This window comes from Macrosteles quadrilineatus, unplaced genomic scaffold (assembly GCF_028750875.1).
Source record: "Macrosteles quadrilineatus isolate MER2022 unplaced genomic scaffold, UCM_ALF_1.0 Scaffold_4__1_contigs__length_99947679, whole genome shotgun sequence".
In the NCBI taxonomy this organism is placed as follows: domain Eukaryota; kingdom Metazoa; phylum Arthropoda; class Insecta; order Hemiptera; family Cicadellidae; genus Macrosteles; species Macrosteles quadrilineatus.
In genome coordinates this window covers 59,275,581-59,295,337 of record NW_026542597.1, presented here as the reverse complement: position 1 = coordinate 59,295,337, position 19,757 = coordinate 59,275,581, and the positions used below count along the sequence as shown (strand labels likewise).

At 37.9% G+C, this 19,757-nt stretch overlaps 1 protein-coding gene across 5 annotated transcripts in view; it reads right to left on the bottom strand.

Annotated features, from left to right (window-relative positions):
* The window catches only part of LOC128991621 (uncharacterized), a 403,846-nt gene that overhangs the window by 199,609 nt on the left and 184,480 nt on the right, over positions 1–19,757 (bottom strand). For all 5 annotated transcript variants that reach the window (XM_054414670.1, XM_054414667.1, XM_054414668.1 and 2 more), the window contains 4 exons: positions 10,222–10,360; positions 9,010–9,168; positions 3,866–4,073; positions 777–901 (listed from right to left, as the gene is read on the bottom strand). In XM_054414670.1, the coding sequence (XP_054270645.1) occupies positions 777–901; positions 3,866–4,073; positions 9,010–9,168; positions 10,222–10,360 (631 nt within the window). The remainder of the gene's footprint in view (positions 1–776; positions 902–3,865; positions 4,074–9,009; positions 9,169–10,221; positions 10,361–19,757) is intronic.

Below are 19,757 nucleotides of genomic sequence, written 5' to 3'. Positions count from 1 at the left end.
GTGAAATAATTAAATTTGTTTTACTACTATTTTTGTCTGAAATCTATTCATGCCTAGTTATTTAGACTTATATAAGTTCAAAACCCACATTTATGGCAGTTACGATTGCAAATACCCAGGGCGACATGAGGTAAGACAGCGACTATAAATGCTACCGCTCACAGAACTTGAGGCAACTTAACTAATGGCTGGTTAAAAGATTCATATCCACTCAACAATCTAGCCATTAATAGATAATACCACACTGGAAAGCAGATACCTGGTATTTGCGAAAAAACTAATTAAAAAAGGGTTTTTGTTAATAAATTTTGCATAGCACTTAACTAGACCACATTGAAGTTAGTATCTCTGACTTAAAGAAGAGCTTATACGGTCGTTTAGCCCATCAGAAGTGCCAACAAGTTGGGTTGTTTGAAAGTAGAGTTCTTTTGACCAGATTAATCAGATATTCATATTGATGAATTCAGATTTTTAAAGATTAGTTTGCACATAAGGTCCAAAAATTCCTCATGTGCAAACAAACAGGTTTGCTTCCACTCCACAGGGAGACAAATGCAACTCATTACGCTTGCTGAATTGGCATTGGATTGTCAAAATGATCAAACATAGCGTTAACTTTTAACTCATAGTTTATCCTAAGGTTAAGGTTTAACATTAGTTGTTGATATTGCAACTCCCCAGCGATTTTGATATATTCACCAAAACTGAAGATTTTATAATATCGCCAACATAAAAACCAATTCAAAATCTCACAAATACAAGTTTTTTATTCCTACCTGGTGTTCTTTGGCCTTAGCTTCTAGTTCTGCTAGCGTCCAGATCACTCTGAAGTTGATTGGCTGCAGTTTTCTCTCCGTTAGCCTTAACCATTTCCTAAGGCAGTTCAGAAGGTGTTCCACATCTGAAAACCAAGAGAATAATCAATAAATCATCCTAATAAAATAATAGCAGAAGAAGGACACACATTGTAGAAAAACTACTTCGATGATACAGCTTGATAAGATAAGTGCTTGGACATGAAAATATTGTATCTGTGTACAGGTAAGATGACGATAGCCAGGACTCTGGAGAAAGCAATATGGAGAGGGTACATTCAAACAGAATGTGAGTTTCAAGCCAAATAATAGGTTCTTAAAACAGCAGCTGAATCAATTCTTGAATTTATACGATGTACTCACTGTTATTTTATAGTTAAACAAGAAATTGCCAAACAGCAAAACTCAATGTGAAAATTATGCTTAATTATTTTAGTAGCATTAGGCCTGTAGACCAACGTAACAGAAAAGAACATCACCTGTGTTTCAAAGAACTACAGAAAATTAACGGACATTGACCAAAATAAAAAATACTCTGCTTTGATCTTAGGTCTGTATAGGTTGATAATAGTCTATTCTTGGTACAGTAGTTTAAACGGTACTTACGTATTAAACGGAGGCCACCTAACCAACAGATTCGATTCGATTAGTAAACCTTCACCATCAGCAAGTTTGGTTGTTTAGGTTAGGTTAAGATAGTTTAATTTGATAAAAAAACATATATTTATGATAACCCAACCTAACATAACCGCTGCAGCGCGCTGTAAAATATGTGGCCTCCGTTTAATACGTAAGTACCGTTTAAACACTCGATAAATCAAAACTTTCGATAATTCAAAATAAAAGCACTGAGCTTTCTTTGAGCTTCCATAGAGAATTTCTTCTACAGAAATTATTCTTCAAAGTTTCATCATGCATTTTGTTATAGGCCTACTCAGTATTTTGAAGTCCGAGCAGAGGGTAGGCCGATTTGGAACACGCAGTAATTCAAAGGTTCGTTGGCAAAACACTCTAAAGTTTGAAGGGAGGGAATCCTTCCTGTCATAATGAGAAACTAAACAACCTGCCTAAATAATTTTGTAACTAACTAAAATATAAATTGTAACGTTCTGTACTTATAAAATAGTAGCCTATTTAAAAAATGAACTCTTTGTAATTTGAATGGTTTATTTTCCTCTCGATAAATCAACCTCTTGATAATTCAAATTTACGGTACTGTATTTGCTTGGCCCACCAATTTTAAATGATCAAAAGTCAACTGTATTATAATGAATTGTGACGACAACGCTTGAAGAGAAACAAACCCTGAGTGACATTCAGACAATGTCTCCTTGTTTGTTAAGCCCATTCCATGTTATACATAAGATACTCATGGCTACCAAACACTGGCTCGAAACTGAACTTCAATAATATGACAGAGTTATTTTTGTATAGTAAGCCACAAACAATCATAATAATCTGATTTGGTTATAACTTGCTGGTAGTTACTTAATCTAATCAAAATGAACAAACCTTAGAGCAGTATTGTAAGGACACAAAGTTGAGAGGGGAAAATATGTCACAAGACCAGTTTAGAGGATGAGGATGAGTACAGAGAGTTTTTAGTGACAATTCCAACAACTCTTCTGTAGACAACCAAACCAGGTACACTTAAATTTATTCTCAACGTGTTACTTCTGAGCCCAAGAGTCTGTCGGACCATTAGCTTGTCTCCAAGAGCAGTGGCGACGGTAAGAACCCTCCCCCCCCCCCATAAGTTTATTCCCACACAGGCTTATTTTGATATGGATTATTTTACAACTGATAACACTTTACATGTATGGCTAACATTTTATACCACTATACAATAGTATTACTATAGTGGTTGAACAACTAATTCTTGGTATTGATACTGAGGAAAGAGAGGGGTTATAAAAACCACTCCTCTGGAGGTATTACTGTTTGAATTTTGTTTTCTATTCTGCTCCTAGGTATAAAGTTGAATTTAAAAATTGGCTAAATCGGCTCAAGGCTCAGATATAAAAATTCCTATATTACTTTTCAGGTTTATGGGGGCTAAATTGTGTAATTGACGTGCCCTGCCTTGTTTTGTGTGTGGCCGGCCTAAGGGATCTTGAGTTTAATACCAACAAAAGTAATTGATTTTAAATATTAAAAAACAAGTAAAACAAAGGGATATTGTAATTTTTTTATTTAATGTTATCAACAGTCGACATTTACACATTTTATTCACAAATTTGATTGTTGTGAATAAAAATCTGTAATCATTGAATATTGACCGATTTGTGTGAAATTTTGTATCAAATAACATGTTTGCTGCTGACCGCTAGATGCCGGGATGGCGCCAGGAGCTGAAGTAAACGCTCGCCGCTGCGTGACAGTGCCGCCAATACACTAAATTACAGTAAAAACAACAGTAGTTATACTGGATGGCAATGTTCTGCAATAAAACTGGCTTTGGACGTAGTACTAAGTGATTCTGATAGATAGCAGCACTACCCAGGTTCCAGTCGATAAAGTAGTGTCGCTATCTAGCAGGAAAGAGATGGAACAAAGCCCTGTTCCAAACGACCCTGGTGGTGACTTTGGCAAACTATATTTTTTATTGTCAGAAAAGTACGTCCCCACGAGCTGCAAAGAAATATAGGACGCTTGCGACGAGCTGGCTTATCCATGGCAACGTTAAACAACAATGAACGGTGACGTTCCGGAACATCCCTAGCTCCTGGCGCCGTGGCCCGGCTGACGTTCCGGAACGTCCGTAGCAGCGAACGTGTTAACAGAAGATTTTAGAAAAACTATAAGTACAAATTTAAAATATAACATTGTATTTAACAATATCATAGAAAATTACTTGTTGTTATTGGGCGTCCTAGTACCCTTTACTCAGTCAAGCGGCAGTATTAAAGGACCGGCTGAAGCACCAGAGGGCAAAACCTGGATTAGAACACTGACCCAACTCAAGAGTTGTGTCAGTGTTCTAATCCAACTGATCCCAAGGGTCTACATAGGCTGTTCAGATTTATAAAGTCAAAGCATGTCATTGTTACCTGGGAGATGTTCGAGGTGAGAGGTATCGACTCGTGAGTGTTTCCTTGGCGTAACCGTCTGCTCCAGCCGTTCCCACTTGCGGTTCAGATGAGTCATGCGTCGTTTGACCTCATCTTTCATTCCAGGGAACTTGGCTGCCAGCCGGCCACCTTGGTTGTTGAACACTTTCCGCTTGTACGTTTTGTGGTGCATCTCTTCTATGTGACTCTGTGAACAGTATTTGTATCTATTGATTATATGGGTTGTATATTGTGTACTTTTTAAAGCTACAGCATGAGTAAAAGTTTGAAAGACCTCCGAGAGTTTAGTTTTGTAACACCTATCTTTTACGCAACTCCTATCTGCGGGAAAAACTCCGAGAAGGTAATACAGTAGAGAATCCAAACCAATTGGGACCGTAGGCAAGGGCGGTCCTACACATATATTTTGGGGGTGGTCAATGGGGGGCCTGTAGGGTATGGAAAAATTTGGAAATAACGTGCTAAAATTAGTGGTTTTTAAGCTATTTTGAGGACCTAGTTTAATGTGTTCAAGCTTCCCAGTTTATTTTTTAAAGGTAAAAAATGTAAAAAAATAAGCTTTTATAATGTCATGTTTTTTATTATTGAGACTTGTGGTTTTAATATAAAAGGAATACTGCAACATTACAACACATTCAAGCATGTTTGATTGACGAAAACACCCTTTTAACTGGTGCCAATGTGCATGCTAAACAGAAATTGTCCAAAATCAGACCAAGATTTTGAACCAGAGAACTTATTTTATCTAAGAAGTGTTTAAAAACTTGCACCCAACACAACTGCATTATACCTGCCCAGTAAGCAACAGTTAACCTACACAAAGTACACTACCCAACTAACGTTGCCGTCGGCATCCCGACTCTGCTACCGCCTGAAGAGTTGGTTCTCAGTGTTCTAATTTTTTCTACGCCAGTGGCAGTTTACAAAGGGTCAACGTGAGAATAAAGTTTTTGTGCAACGTTTCTCTGGTTGTGCCCATTGTTGTGCCAGGAATTAAGTCCGTCCCTTCTGCATCTAAGTCTGAGACACTACCAATTGGGTTGTGTTATTCTTAAATAAGATATCAGGTGCTCTACATATGAATGACATTTAATATTGAAAGTTTTAAAATTGTCTACGGTAATCATTGAATTACATTACTGTAATAACAAATTCCTATCGCTGAACTCAGATAAATTAATATTCAACTACCTTTCAAGCTTTGACTATTGATAAAACTTCTTTCCTTTATCCAATACCCAATTCAAGTTTTCAACCATCTAGGTTAAAATGAATGATAACATTAAATGCCGAAAAATTAAATAAGAAGAAAATGCGGTCGAACGCCAGCATCGGACACTGCCGTTGCCGTATATGGCTGAAAGCGTCCGTCGTCTGCCGATCTTCTCTAATTTTCATAACGTACAAAAAATTGTCAGACTCGAACGATCCCGAGGTTTGGGTTAGAGTTTGTATGTTTGTTTGAATGTTGTCCATTTGTTCGCCACAAGTGTAAAGACTACAATGAATTTCAATTTGGTAGAACGATTTGCAATAAAAATTATTAAAGTTCCCCTGGTATAATAGTTTATCTATATATAAAATATTTTGGGGGGGTCACAACCCCCCTGACCCCCTCCCCATGGGACCACCCTTGCCGTAGGTAGTTCAGATTACCGATTTGTACACATTTTCAAACATAGCCTAGAATTGCCTAATAGACACATAATTAGGCCTACAGTATTAAAAATACAGTTCCAGGATACAGTGAATTAAATAAATAAAAATGATGATTTTTGTACTTAGGTATTTTTGTTTTATAGCTGTAATTCGTATCTTGGAAAAAATATGTAGAGATTATACATGGGAAACAAAAAAAAACACAGACTGGCTCGGCACAATCAATCATTTCTCTGCGAAATTGTAAGACATCTGTTGTCTCTGTGCTAATTCAATATTTTAAAACCCTCAGGAGCGATTCGGATTTTTGACGTTTCGGGATTTTTGACATTCAGATTTTCGACTCTCTACTGTACATCAGATATGTCTGAAACCACTCTAGTCGCATGAAACTAGGTGCGCTGTGAAATCCTCTGAAGCAATTTACTTCTGCCAAAGTTAACTACCTCCGTTCCTTAGCCGTGTCTGGAGCTGAACAATTATTTACCAGAGGCAAGTGCTGCAGATTGGTGCCAACTGCTTCACTTAAATTAGATTGAGTAGCTCAGTCAAGCCAAAGAGCAAATGAATCACACATGTAACTATTTCAAAACAAATGTTTATAAAATGTTTAATTAAAACTAATGAAAAGAGCCAACACACTTCAGAACTAGAGCTATTCCTTACTAGGGGTTTGCGGGTCCCGATATGTTTGTATTAGGTTGGGTCAACAACTGGCCCAAGGAGTCAGTTCGGGACAGAAATATTTTTAAAGCCAACTCAGCTTGAGAAAATTTTTTATTTTTGCAATACTAGAAAACAAAGATGCACGATCAAAAATTGATGATTACACCACAATTGGGTGTTGTTCACAGTTTTGCCGCAATTGTGAGAATTGATGATGATGATGTTGCTGTAACCGCGGAAGAAGTTCATGATCACAACCCCACCTTGGAAGATGTTCTTTAATTTGCTTCAACCGCGGTATGAGTTAACAATTTCGATGTGACTGGAGAAAAAGTTTACAAATTCTACGCGATCTCAGAAGATGATCTCAATTTCGCCTTAACTGCGGTATAAGTTCATAATTTTGCTGTGACTCCATAAGATGTTCATAATATTGCCGTGACGGGGGAAGATGGTGGGAAGATGGTGTTGATTTTGCCGTGACCAGAGACGATTTTTCACAATTTCACCTAAACTGGGGAAGACGCTCACAATTTTGCCGAGACCACAAAAATGCTCTTAATTTAACCATATGGGATACGGATGAGATCTTATTTAGTATTTTATAGCCAGATTGCAGTTTGGACCTCCAAACCATCCCAATTTTGGCCTAAGACACAAGGGCCAAAATTTTGAACAAAATCCTAAAGTAGAAATAAGTCTGATCCCTATTCCTTACAGGTCCTCCCCAAGAAAATCTGTCTTTATGACAAACAAAGGCAATCACTTTGAATTTACATAATTAAAATTCTAAGTAATAGAAAGGTAATAGTCATAGTATCAATTTCCAAGATGATTTTGATTAGCCTATATTATTTACTGCTTATAACAACTTTTGGCATGACCCCAAGACCATACTATGGCTTACGATTGTTTACAAGTTTTATCTCTATCAAAAGATTAGTAACCAAACCCAGAAAAAGTTGTCTCTAAGAGCTCCTTATTTCAATGATTTCATATAGTAAATAGGACTGCAGTAGACTCCCTCTCTTTGAGATCGGAGAAAAATCAAGCACTGATAACAATCTCAAGGTATTTTTATTGCATGCAGAAGATAGAAAATTATTTCAAAATGTTTGCATCCAAGTTGAAGACCTTGAGAAATCGATCCACTACATAAAATAACCAGTAAAATAAATTGATGGACGGCACACTGTGATTTTTGTTTTCCCAGTAACATCCTAGATGAACCATTAATTAGATCTGTCTTTAAAAAATTTTAATGCTGCATTTTAGACATCAAAATGGTAGACTTGTTGCAAGTGATAAAGGGCTCTCAAGATCGAATATTATATTCCTTAAATCTTAATGAAAGAAGTTTAGCAAAGTACTGGATGTACTTGTACAAATAAAACTACGATGGAGTCAAATTGAAAGATTAGGCCAAGACAAACCAGTAGCTGATAACAATGTGAAGAGAAATCAACAGCTAGAAATCAAGCTCTCAGCATTAATCACATTCAATTGTTACATTTCTGAGGTCTAATGTACAAACACCTAATTTAATTAATTTTCAGTTGACAGATAAGAATGAGGTATATATTGGGACATGGGAAATGTGTGTAAGAAGTAGAGAGTTTAAAGATGGTCGTGAACAGTTGCAGGGTATTCAAATGAAGTTTTGCACAATGTAGGCTGGCTGCGATCATTCATGAATTTTGTAAAGTCAGATAAATACATTTTGGATGAGGAATCGGGCATGACTAGCAAAGTATTGTTTAACCCTTTGAGGTTGAATTTTTTCCACATTCTCCGGTGAATTTAGCTTGCCATTCAAGCAGGCAGGAAAATGGCAGCGACCTATACTCGCCATTCGACCAAAAAAATTTACTTTTTGGATTTTTTTTTTTTTGGGGGGTCCTTGTAGGTCGCCATTTTTGAGCAGTCGGCAAAATAGCGGGCGGCGACCTATACTCGCCATTCGACCGCAAAGGATTAACTGATAAGGGACGTCTACAGCTGAAAACAAACATTAGCCATGATTGTCTTCAACATTCCAAATCCACAAGTAAAGTTTCCAAATTATTTACTGTCTCTGCATGGAAGCTATTGCAGCCGTACTGCGCTGTGCAAATGTGTATCATGGCCTCCTCAATATTGTAAATTATTTACATTAATCCATTTCTTCATAGTCTATCAACTGGCAATGAATTCCCCAGAAATATATTCTAGAATGTGATTCATATTTGTCAAGAACGTCAATTTTCCATCATATTGTTATAGGCTACGACGGCAAGATAATTGTTGTATAAAGGCCATAACAAACCAAAATAATAGCATTGACTATTGGATTTGACTGAAGTATACCTCCCATCTATATGGACCAGCTGTATTGTGTGAGCTAGTCACAGAATTTGCATGTGTCTAAAATCCTATTTTATAGGCTACCTCATCTATTATTGATGACCAGGTTGTTGGGTCATACCAGTTGCTATAGCTCACCATAAGTCACTCCCTAAGTTTGACTTGGTAAAAAGGTTTGTGTATTCGACAGAAATTATTAATTTAGATCAACGCAATCTGTCGGTGGATCACATCAACCACGACGATTTTGATAAAAATCTGGCTACAAATTAAAAACATGTGGATAGAAAGTCTAGTTGTATTAATACTCAAAGATAGTAATCAGAGAACTAAGGAAACAGCTGCGCTTTCAAGTTTAAATTAGCCTGCATGGCTGCGACTTGAAAAAGTTTCCTTAATTTAGGCTACATCCAATCTTCACACTAGTTCTCAGACATAGCTAACATTATAATTACCAGTCTTAAGTTTCTATCGGTGACGTTCTCCTCCTTGTTGTATATAGTCTCCTGGATACTTGTGAGCCATTGGTCGAGTTCTGTAAACTGAGCGCAGAACTGGTCAAAGCTCCAGTCATGAGACGGTGAACAGCTGTAGTGAAGATCGTTCCTCACCTCCTGCAAGAGAATTGTGTATATAAATTAAAATCTTCATAAACAAAGCCCCAATACAGTATTGCTACAAAACAACACATACAGAATTAGGAAATCAATTAATTAAAATATGGGTGAAAAATACAAATAAAAATCTGAAAAGCTGTATTTTGCTTTTGAAATGCTCCTGAACATTATTAGTACGTATACTGTACTAAGATTTGACAATATGGACAGTCAAGATGGAGATGCAGCTCCGCAAATTTATAGCCAGAGTCGAGTATACATCAAATAGGTGTTTGGCAGTGGCATAGGCTGCAAGAGAGAAGCTTTTAAACTGACTGGTACCAACTGATTGGTTGGTCAGGATTTATTTCAATGGTTGTTACAAAAAGTTAAAAGTACTGTAATTACAATACGAAAAATTTAAAGAAATAGCAATTCAATTTCTTAAACTACAATTTGGAATCAAACCAGCGACCTTCAGATTCAAAGGTGAGCCTGAAAATTAGCCAGAAATACAGAAAAACTGCATAATAAAATATGAGAAAAGTATTTTATGACTGATAGGCCTCATCATTTTACGGGATAAACGTCTTTCCTTTTGTAATTATAGGGTGAGAGCAATACTGAGTAAAGAAGACTTAAAGAATGTACAGTAGGGATGCAAATGTTTGTTTATTTTTGTCAAGTTTTATACTATTTATGTATTTATTAGCTTTATTTCAAATTTTAAATAATCCCTGTGTGTCCCCCCTGTCCAATATACATCCCTATAGCCTAATTCAAAATTTTAATAGTTCGACACCCCCTTATTCTATAAAGTATCAAAATATTGAGGTTCTACTGTTATACACAATTATACAGGTTAAAGTTTAGTATATTCTTTACTCATTTTAAGATCAAAATTCTAACCAACAGTTATTAAAACAGTCAGTCATTTACTGGATCGCAACTTTGGGTCATAACCAATAAATGACCGTAAACTGATTTTGATCAAATTTCTTTCCATGTTTTTTAAACAATTGAAAACAAAGAATTATTAGTCAACATGAATACTGAAAAGATGCACATTACCTTACAACTATCTATTAAATTACAATCCATTAAGTAGAGGTAGTTTGGTTCTTCAAGAGCGTTCCAGAATTGATCATTCGTTACTTCTCTCCTGTCCCAGGATCTTCTCCAGGAATCTTTCTCAGCATCTCTTTCTCTTCTGCAAACAGAAAGTTTTCTATGAGCGTTAGACACAATAGCTGATTGTCAAACAATTTGAGGGTGAAAACTTCCCTAACGTAAGGCTGTGAAGTGGAGAAGCTTGAATCAAAGTGGATTAGTGACAGTTTCAAAATAGGTATTGACTTTGCCGCTGAAGAAGAATTCCTCAAAAGTTCAGTTTGAGGGTGAAGTTATGAGGCTGAAGGTGCATTAATCAATAAGAAAAGATGTACAAGAACGTGAAAAGTGAGTTTAAAGATGTTGATGAATGTGTTTTAATGTGTTATTACAAATTCCTATTGTTTAACTCAGATAAATTAATATTCAACTAGCCTATCTTTCAAGCGACTTTTGACAAAATATCTTTGATAAAGTTACTATTCTTTATCCAATAGCCAATTCAAATTTCAATTATTTAGGTTAAAATGAATGATAACATTAAATGTGGAACAATTAGACTAAATAAGAAGAATGCGGCCGAACGTCAGCATCAGACACTGCTATATGGCCTTAAGCATTCGTCGTCTGACGATCAACCCTACTTTTCACAACATACAAAAAAATAGACTAACTCAGTAACGGTCCCAAGTTTTAGGTTAGAGTTTTTTTATTAGTCCTATATTGTTTGCCACAACTGTTACATTGATTTCGGTTGAACTATTTGCACCAGTTAAGTTTCTAATTGTATCTGTTATATATGGATATATATTAAATATCGATCAATATATCGTTTGGTTAGTTAGGTAAGGTTAGTCACCTAAATTACCAAACGATATATCGAATGAAACAATCGAATAATCAATATTTTCATTCGTTGTTTGTGCCAACAGATACGTAAGTCTACCCAAAGTTTCCCTGGTATAATAGTTTAGGCCTACATATATAAAAAATATTTTGGGTGGGAGTCACGACCCCCTTGACGCTCCCCTGGGACGGCCCTTGCTATCAAGAAAACACTTTGTTTAACATTTTACTTCACCTTGGTTACAAGAAAAAAAAACAAAAACAGATAACCACTTTTAACAAAGAATCATAAATAAGTTACCTAGCAACAACATTCATATTTGAAATAAACTTCAAAACCAGTCACAAGCTCTCTGTATCGTGAGTAATATAATGATAAATTGATGAGTAAAACTGTAAATTAGAAACATTGTTTTATCATATCCTTAGCTTTGCATGAATTAATTATGAGACCAAGTAGATTATTTTGGAGTAGAATAAAAGTATCTTAATTGAATTTCTAGCTTAGCTTTGTTAAAGTCATCCCATTTCTATAATAGTAGTTTGATTAGCCATAAGTTTGATTTCAAATGTTTTTTTTCTGATTGAGATATGAAACTATAAATTATTTAGGTTGAAATGTAATTTTAAAATAATGTGTACAAAACGTCAAATTGATTCAAAAGGAAAAACAAATACCTTCAGGTCCATTTTAAGTTTATTATTAAACACTATTGGCTTTTTCATGACTTCATTAGTTTCAAGCTCTAAAATCAATAAACTTGCAAACATGATCACGTTTCAAAATTACATGAAGGAATGTAGTTAGTATTGCATTTCACCAACACTACAATCAATATTTTTTTTTAACTACTAAGTTTATATATAAGTAAGTTCTGAAGATGTCTATTTTTATGTTGTATCAAAAATATTGAGTTTAAAATTGTTTGTACACTTAGTTTTATCAATACCTAAATATTTTGATTTATTTTGGTAAACCATATGTTTTATTTGTTGTTTGTTTACAAAAAATAAAATAAAAATAGTTTAGCCTATCTATATATTAATAGGCAAGCATACAATTTAATTGATAGATTTTATTTTGAATGGACAGCTATTATATCCAACTAGGCGAAACCCGTCGAAATCGACGGTTACTTTCAAGACTTACGTTAATTCATCTAACTGAGATAAATTGGGTGAAATATACATATTTTGAGCATTTAGCATTGTTTAAAGAGTTATAAGTGTAAATGATGTAAATGATGGTGTAAATGACTATAATGATATTAATTGCGTTAGTTGCCAAAATTGGTTGATCATTCAATGAATAAAATATTCCCCATACCGTACGTCATCGGAGTTATTATTAGTATGTTATCTGGTATCTCTTCCTTTGGAAGAACCTTTAAATCGTATTAAAATCGCATTGGTCTGTTGGTCTGTGTGTTGCATTGTCTGTGTCGCATTTGGTTGTTTGGCATTGGATCTTTTGTAGCTAAACACTTCCGTGATTTCATCAGTGTAGTATGATTTTATTTCAAAAGAAAATATTTTTTGGGAAGACATATTCTCACTTCAAAGGGAGGTATATCCGTTACAGTGTAAGTTTGATTTTTCCTTCGTCACGTAAGGGCAGTACATATCGTACTTCTGAGCCAATGAATGAACCCTCTAGCATAGTTTTCAGAAATTGATTGTGGGGTTACTGTTAAAGCTAGAATTCCTTGACATGGGGGAAGTCAGTTAGTTGTCTCAGCCTTATCAATAACATAAAGTTGTCAATATAATCTCTCTACCGCATGTTAGGTGTAGTGGAATATACTTGAAGTGAAGTTGGCTTTTATTCTTGAACTGTTAGGGGCCTCCTAGTTCATATGGTCTTGTGGCTTCATTGGCATCAAATAATGCAAATGACATAGCAATGGGACATTTCCAAAAAGCAAAAATACTGTAAATTGGCTAATACGTATATATTGACGACATTGACGTTTATATATTGTTAAGCAACGTATCTTATAAAGGATTATGCGATCTAGTTTAAAAGGAATATGACCTTTCTGTCATGACAGTAGTTGCTAAATAGTATTTTCTCTTTGTATCATAGTTTACAGCCAAAATGTCGTGTTATTTTCAATAATGTTACCAACCCAGTGCACCAAAGTTTGCAATATAGGCCCTAGGCAGGAGCAAATAATTTGTCAAGATGGATACCATTTTAGGCAAGGTTTCTATGTTTGGATCTTATTAGACACGATAATAGCAGATATTTCTACATAAATATTTGATATGTGTAGAATAATATGATAAAATGTAGGCAACAGTGGTGAAAAAGGCAGACACCAACCCGTTCAATAGATATAAGATAGTTCAATAAGAAATAATTTAAGAATTGCTGTGATAAAAGGATTTTCCTTTCATAATGGATTTCATAATGGAATGTTATATTGCAAAACATGACATGATAAAGAAGAAAATTAATTTTAAAATCGGAAAATAACATTGCAAATACTTATTTGGTAGAATTCAGTAACTCCCAGTAAATGTGTGATGTTTGAAATACAATTTAAAAATGAACAGCTGTTTCATTAAAAAGTATTATTCACATGGCCAAAATGTAAACAACTCTGTGGCGGGATCTTTAAAGGCTTCTGGGGCAAAGTTCTAAGGGATTTTGCTTAGTTTTTCTTTTGGTAACTCATCTACAGACCAAGACCTTTCTTTTGACACCTCTACCAAGTTTCTACGCCCAGCCGTTCTCTTAAATTAATGGGGACAAAGTTTCCAATTAAATATTTAGATTCCCCCATGTTAATCTTATGGGAGAAACTCCAACTTTGATGGCCTGTGGGGCAAAGCCCGAGGACTTTTATTACATGAATTGGTGAAAGGGGGCGTCCACACAAAAAATACTTTATTTTGACACGTAGTTTGTAAGAATCCGTTCATTATTAACGGAGGAGTAGTGTTTTGTAGAAATCGCCCTCACGTATTATATATAAGGATACTACTTGATTTAACTAAGCTCCAATTAGAAATGTTTTGCTGATAAAAACCAAATTTTACACTTCTATAATATTGATTTATATATTTCCAAAATGGAAAAAGATGTTTAATTAAATTGACACAATGTTACAAGTTTTTAATACAAGCCTACTAGTTTTTAAGTAGGCCTAGCTCAGTGTCTCTGATGAAAGAAAACCGCAATAAAACCAAGGTAAGTCTGTTTAATTATTCATAGGCCAATTTTATGATACAAAGATTGTTAGAAGGTACCTATTATTACTTCGTTGTTTTTTCTACAGTGTAAAAGTATCAGACATTACAGTTCATAGAATCATTTACTAACTGGTTGAAATGTAAATGTTAGTTTTATATTGATTAGGATGGTTCTCATGTTTTGAATATGCTTAAATACTATTTTCACGAGCAATAACAAAATTAAAAGAGGCAAGGTTTGAAAAATAATTCAGAGATATACAAAATATTGCCAGTAAATGTTGGTTATGAGGTTTAACCTTTCAAGGTAGTCAGAATTGTAATAACTGCAAACACAGGAACGCTAACTTTAAACTATTTGGGCTAAAATATGCATATAGGTGGTGTCCCCATTTCAATGATAGTACAAGATTACACACATCAAGATGTATTCAAATTACACACGAATGTATTTGATGGAGCATGTTGTCAAATTGGAATCTAGGATCTCCTTTTTAACAAAATATTTTTAAATCTTATATTTTATCGAAGATAAAACAAAATAATGAAGTTTACAATATTACTGCTTTTGGTCGTTTCAATGGCACAAAATCCTATGAAGGAGCAGTAAAAAAATGGATCATTAAAATAACTATATTTTCTCACACATGTAAGTTCCAGTATGTCAAATATACAAATCAACCTATTAAAACCCATTTATCAATTTAACACAAGTGTTTATTGAAACTGTATCCTTCTCACAACTTTACTTCAGCTATTTAGCAAATGGCAGAGATTTATGACGAAATTTCGGGTTGAGAGACAAAATTGAGATTTTATAGTACGTGATTGTCGTCTCACCTGAAATTCTGTCACACCTTAAATTTGTCCAGATAGCTTAGCCTACAATGAGATAGTCCAGGGCTCTAACGTGTTTGTTAATTATCGTTTCGAGTTTATTGGCTCAGAATATTAATTACAACAATAATGCTTACAATGTCAAGCTTACCTTCAACAAGTGCTCATCATAGCCACTCGAAAAATATGTAAAGTTAAATTTAGAATTTTGAATAACCTATGATGAATGCGAATAACCTAATTAATTAGAAACTTAACTAATATAAAACGAGACTCGGTCGTTATACTTGGTAATCACCAAAGTAAACTTGTCGGGAAAATTAGACTCGGTCGATCACCAGAGTCGATACGGGGTTTTTAAACCAAATTTACGTAGGACGGTCCGGGGTAACGAGGTAAGTCGTACGTAAACCGTTCCGGCAACTTAACTGATTTCCGAAGCTGGTTTAAGACAAAAGGTAGTGTGCTCGTACGTGAAAAAGCGTGCGGGGTGCGCGCAACTGCGGCACAGTAAAATAAAAATAATAAAACTTCTCTAAAAATGAGATTAAACAAAATAAATTCGGTAGCACACTAACCTGATGACTTATGATTCTACCAGGAACGGGGGAAATCTTTAATTGACCAGAATTTAGGAGGTTATAGACTGTTGGATTGTCTCCAAACAGCAAGCGTACTGACGGTTCGGTAGCGGGTGGACGACTGACCATGAGGTCCGCTCTTCTGGTCCTTCTTCGCCATCGCCCCTGGCGGCGGGGTAGGTAATTAGCGTCATCCCCTCTACGATGACGTAGGACCCTTGCCCCTACGATGCCGCTGACAACGCGGGCGCGGCTTACCCCGAACGTAGACAATTATAATATTTAAAATGAAACTTTTAAAAATCGGGTTTTTACCCCTTGACGGGTTTTGGGTCGTTACACCCCCTTCTTACTTCGCAGAGAAAAAAAAAGAAAAACGGAAAAAGAAAAAAAGAATACCCAAACCTAGGGTATTGTCGGTGTCTGCTGCGAAACTCTTGAGCAAGAAAATAACGAAATCTTAACTCTTCTTAAAATGGGTACGTCGCCTCAATATATCTCCTCCATCGTCCGCAGCTTTTTCGTACGGACCCGGAAAAACGTTCCATCTCCCCTGAACACCTTCATCCTCTGATTTTTCCTTCGCCGCCCCGTGTCTTCCAACGGTAAATTGGACAGGAGGTCGCGTACCTCCTGTGACACTGGCCGGCTAGACGAGGCGGTGGCGATCGGGGTGTGAGGCGTATCTGCGCGAGCATCGCGACGGTTGGCTGGGGATACCTCCACCAGCGCGACTGTTGTAACCACGGGTCGATGGGGTGGCTCTTCTTCCTCCTCGCCTTCCAGGTCGGACGTGACCTTCTCGAGGAGCGCGAGTTCGTTGGCTAGGCACGTCTCCAGTCGCTTGCCCTGGTCATTCGACAGCCTACTCACTGCAGATACGTCGTTGGCGGGTCCGGAACATTCTCCAGGACCGCGTTCTACAGTGAGTTCAAATCGTGCTAAGCCGAGGTCGTTAACTTGCGTTATTCCTAAAACTAAATCGCAAGCCAATCCCGTCACATGCAACGCGTCCCATTTGTATTCGAGTCCGCCGAATAATCCGCGAACTCGGTATCCAGTCGTGATGTGAGACAGCATGCCATTCGCCATTCTTATATCGACATCGCTGTCTACAGGCGGAACCCCTCGGGATTGTAGTAACGTTGCGAGACGGTCACCAATGAGGCTGACCACGGCGCCGGTATCCATGAGGGCCCTAAACGGTTGACTGAATGTTTCTACGGTTACGAAGGGTCTTGTATCGAGGGAAACAACATCGTGATTGGTCGAGACGGGGAAATCCTTTATTCGTTGGAGCCACGCGCTCCATTGTTGAGGGGGTTGTTTTTCGGTTCGGGGATTTGGAGTCGGCCGTCCCCTTCTTAGCTGAATCCTGTGGGCGGTTCCCGCCTCGCAGTTACACTTTGCGGTCGAAATGCCTTTGGTCTTACAATAAAAGCACTTCCAGGTTCTCGGTTCGGGGCAATCACGGAACAAGTGCCCCGTACGGTCACAATTCCAGCAAACGTATCCATCGCTGACGTGAACAGGTCTCTCCAGTGCCGCCCCTCTCACATTCGTGTGGGAGTTGGGCACGGATAGGCTTTGCGCCTTGGGTCGCGAACTCGGTCCTTGCCGCGCGCGGTCGTATCTCTGGTGCTGCGGGTAGGACCGGGAGCTCGGTTCGCGCGGTGACTCAGCAGTGACTGCGGCGTTATCGATCGGACGTTCGAAACGCCTTCGCCCGTGGTACGCGGTTTCAGGAATGAGAGAGATAGCCAGAGGTGGTGGAGGACGAAACGTACTCTTATCCCTAACGTAGGACTCGTACTCCTCGGCACGCTTAATCAGTTCGGTCAGAGTCAAGCAGTCCTGGCGTCGAACCATAAGCTTGTATTCGGGTCGCATATTCGTATAAATCAAGTCAATCTTATCGTGGGACAAAATGGATCCTCTCCTTCGAATTAGCGTTCTTAACGCGACTACAAACTCTCTAAACGGCTCTTGGTCACCCTGTGTCCGCTTACGAATCTCTTCGTCCAAGTTACGGCGATAACCGAGAGGTAGATATTGGATTTCGAAATGGCTACGAAAATCCTGGAAATCGGCCCACGCTTCCCGGTTATTGCGGTACCATAATAGGGCGTTGCTGGTCAACAGTTCTGGCAGAGCCCTGAAGACCTGGTCTGGAGTTAAGGAATACGCCACCATTAACTCCTCCAAGCGTTCCAGGAACGATACCGGGTCTTTGCGACCGTCAAAACGAAGGTTCCACTTACGAACGACGTTGTAAATGGAGGCTCCGTCTAGCGATTGGCGGCCTGAGTGGCCAGCGTGGCTCGATGGATCGGCATCTCGCAACTCGCGAGTTGCCGAGGCGTTAGGACGTGGTACCGCACCGTAGCACAGATCGGCATAATTCGTGGTAGGGGGTGCGGCGTGAGCGGGAACCGTGTCGGTCGCGTAGTGTCCCGTGGGAGTCGCGTCGTTTGACCTCAAGGTATTCACCATTGAGGCTAGGACCCGTCTCACTAGCATAGAGTCCGCATTCGGTGACAACCCAAGTATCTCCCGTACACTGTCACGTTCGTCTAGGGCGGAATGTAAGCCTAGCTTGTCCTTAGACGCGTATTCCGACCCGTAATTCGCCGGCGGGATATTAAGAGTGCGTCGAGGGTCAACGGTCCGGTAGGGTTCGGTACGGGTAATTGCGGATAATGGCGATCGCCAAAAATCCACAAAGCTCTTCCTAAGTTCCTCTGCCGTACCTGCCGTAGAAAGGCCGTATTTACTCATCTCATTCTGCAGCTCCTCTTTGCTCAGTCTATAAATCCACCCGACGCGCGGTTCGTCAAACGGCGTGCGCGGCACGATCGATTCCGTAGACCCACGAGTGGTAACGGCAGTGGCAGCGGTGGTTGCTGTAGCGACATACGTTCAAGTGGTGACGGCAGTTGTAGTGGTAACGGTGGGAGCGGTAGTAACAGCGGGAGCGGTTGTGACGGCGGGAGCGGTTGTGACGGCGGGAGCGGTTGTGACGGCGGGAGCGGTTGTGGCGGCGGGAGCGGTAGCAGTTGGCGGTGGGTCATTGTTTTTGCGCGGGGGCCTTTTCCCTGATTCATCTGGAGTCAGCATATACATAACTGGGAAAAGATAAGTCCAAAGGCGCAAAAATAATTCCCAAGGTGTCATTTTTAAATTATTATTAGGAAATACAACAGTCGACGACAATGGTTGTTGTCGAAAAAATACGTAAAAGACTGTGTAACTGTCGTAAGGCTCGTCGCTAATCGCAAATGTTCAGTATAATATTTAAACCACTGATACAATACCCCAACAATCAATGTTTACAATCGCAAAAAGTAAACAAAGTTCCGATAATACGTTAGCCTAATGATCGTTGTGAACTAATTGTTACTGAGCAATACAATAATATGTTAACCAACAATATTATTATATCACTAACGTATACGTAAACCGTCGTAATTAGGCTCAATCCAAAATATAATAATCCTGTATTATTATATTAAACAATGTTATTTCCTGTGTGTAACAATATTGTATTACAATACAATAAAACTGGGGTATTCTAATTGCTGTTAAATATTAGGACAACCAGAAGTATAACAATATGTTAATCAACAATATTATTATAAAACAGTTCTGATCCCAAATATTTAAAGCGCGTCTCAGTTGCGTTATAAATATTATGCAATGCAACGGATGTAAATATTGTCAGAAATAAGCCCACTAGAATTGAAAGAACTACGGGGAAACTCCAATAACAAACCGTTATCAAACAGCTGATCGGGCCGCTCTTATCTCTTACCCATTCATACAGAGAACAATAGGCAAGCGCAACACTAGTGAACTGACAGGTCGACTAGCCTTCTTGATGCAGAACAATTCTTACAGAATACTCTGAATTAAATCGAAAGGCAGTGTTAACCATTTCCTACTTAAACAATTATAAAAGAATAACAATAAATTATCAGAGGAAATCTATAAACACTGGTACAAATAAACACGGTGTATAAACGGTTAAGTTCGAGG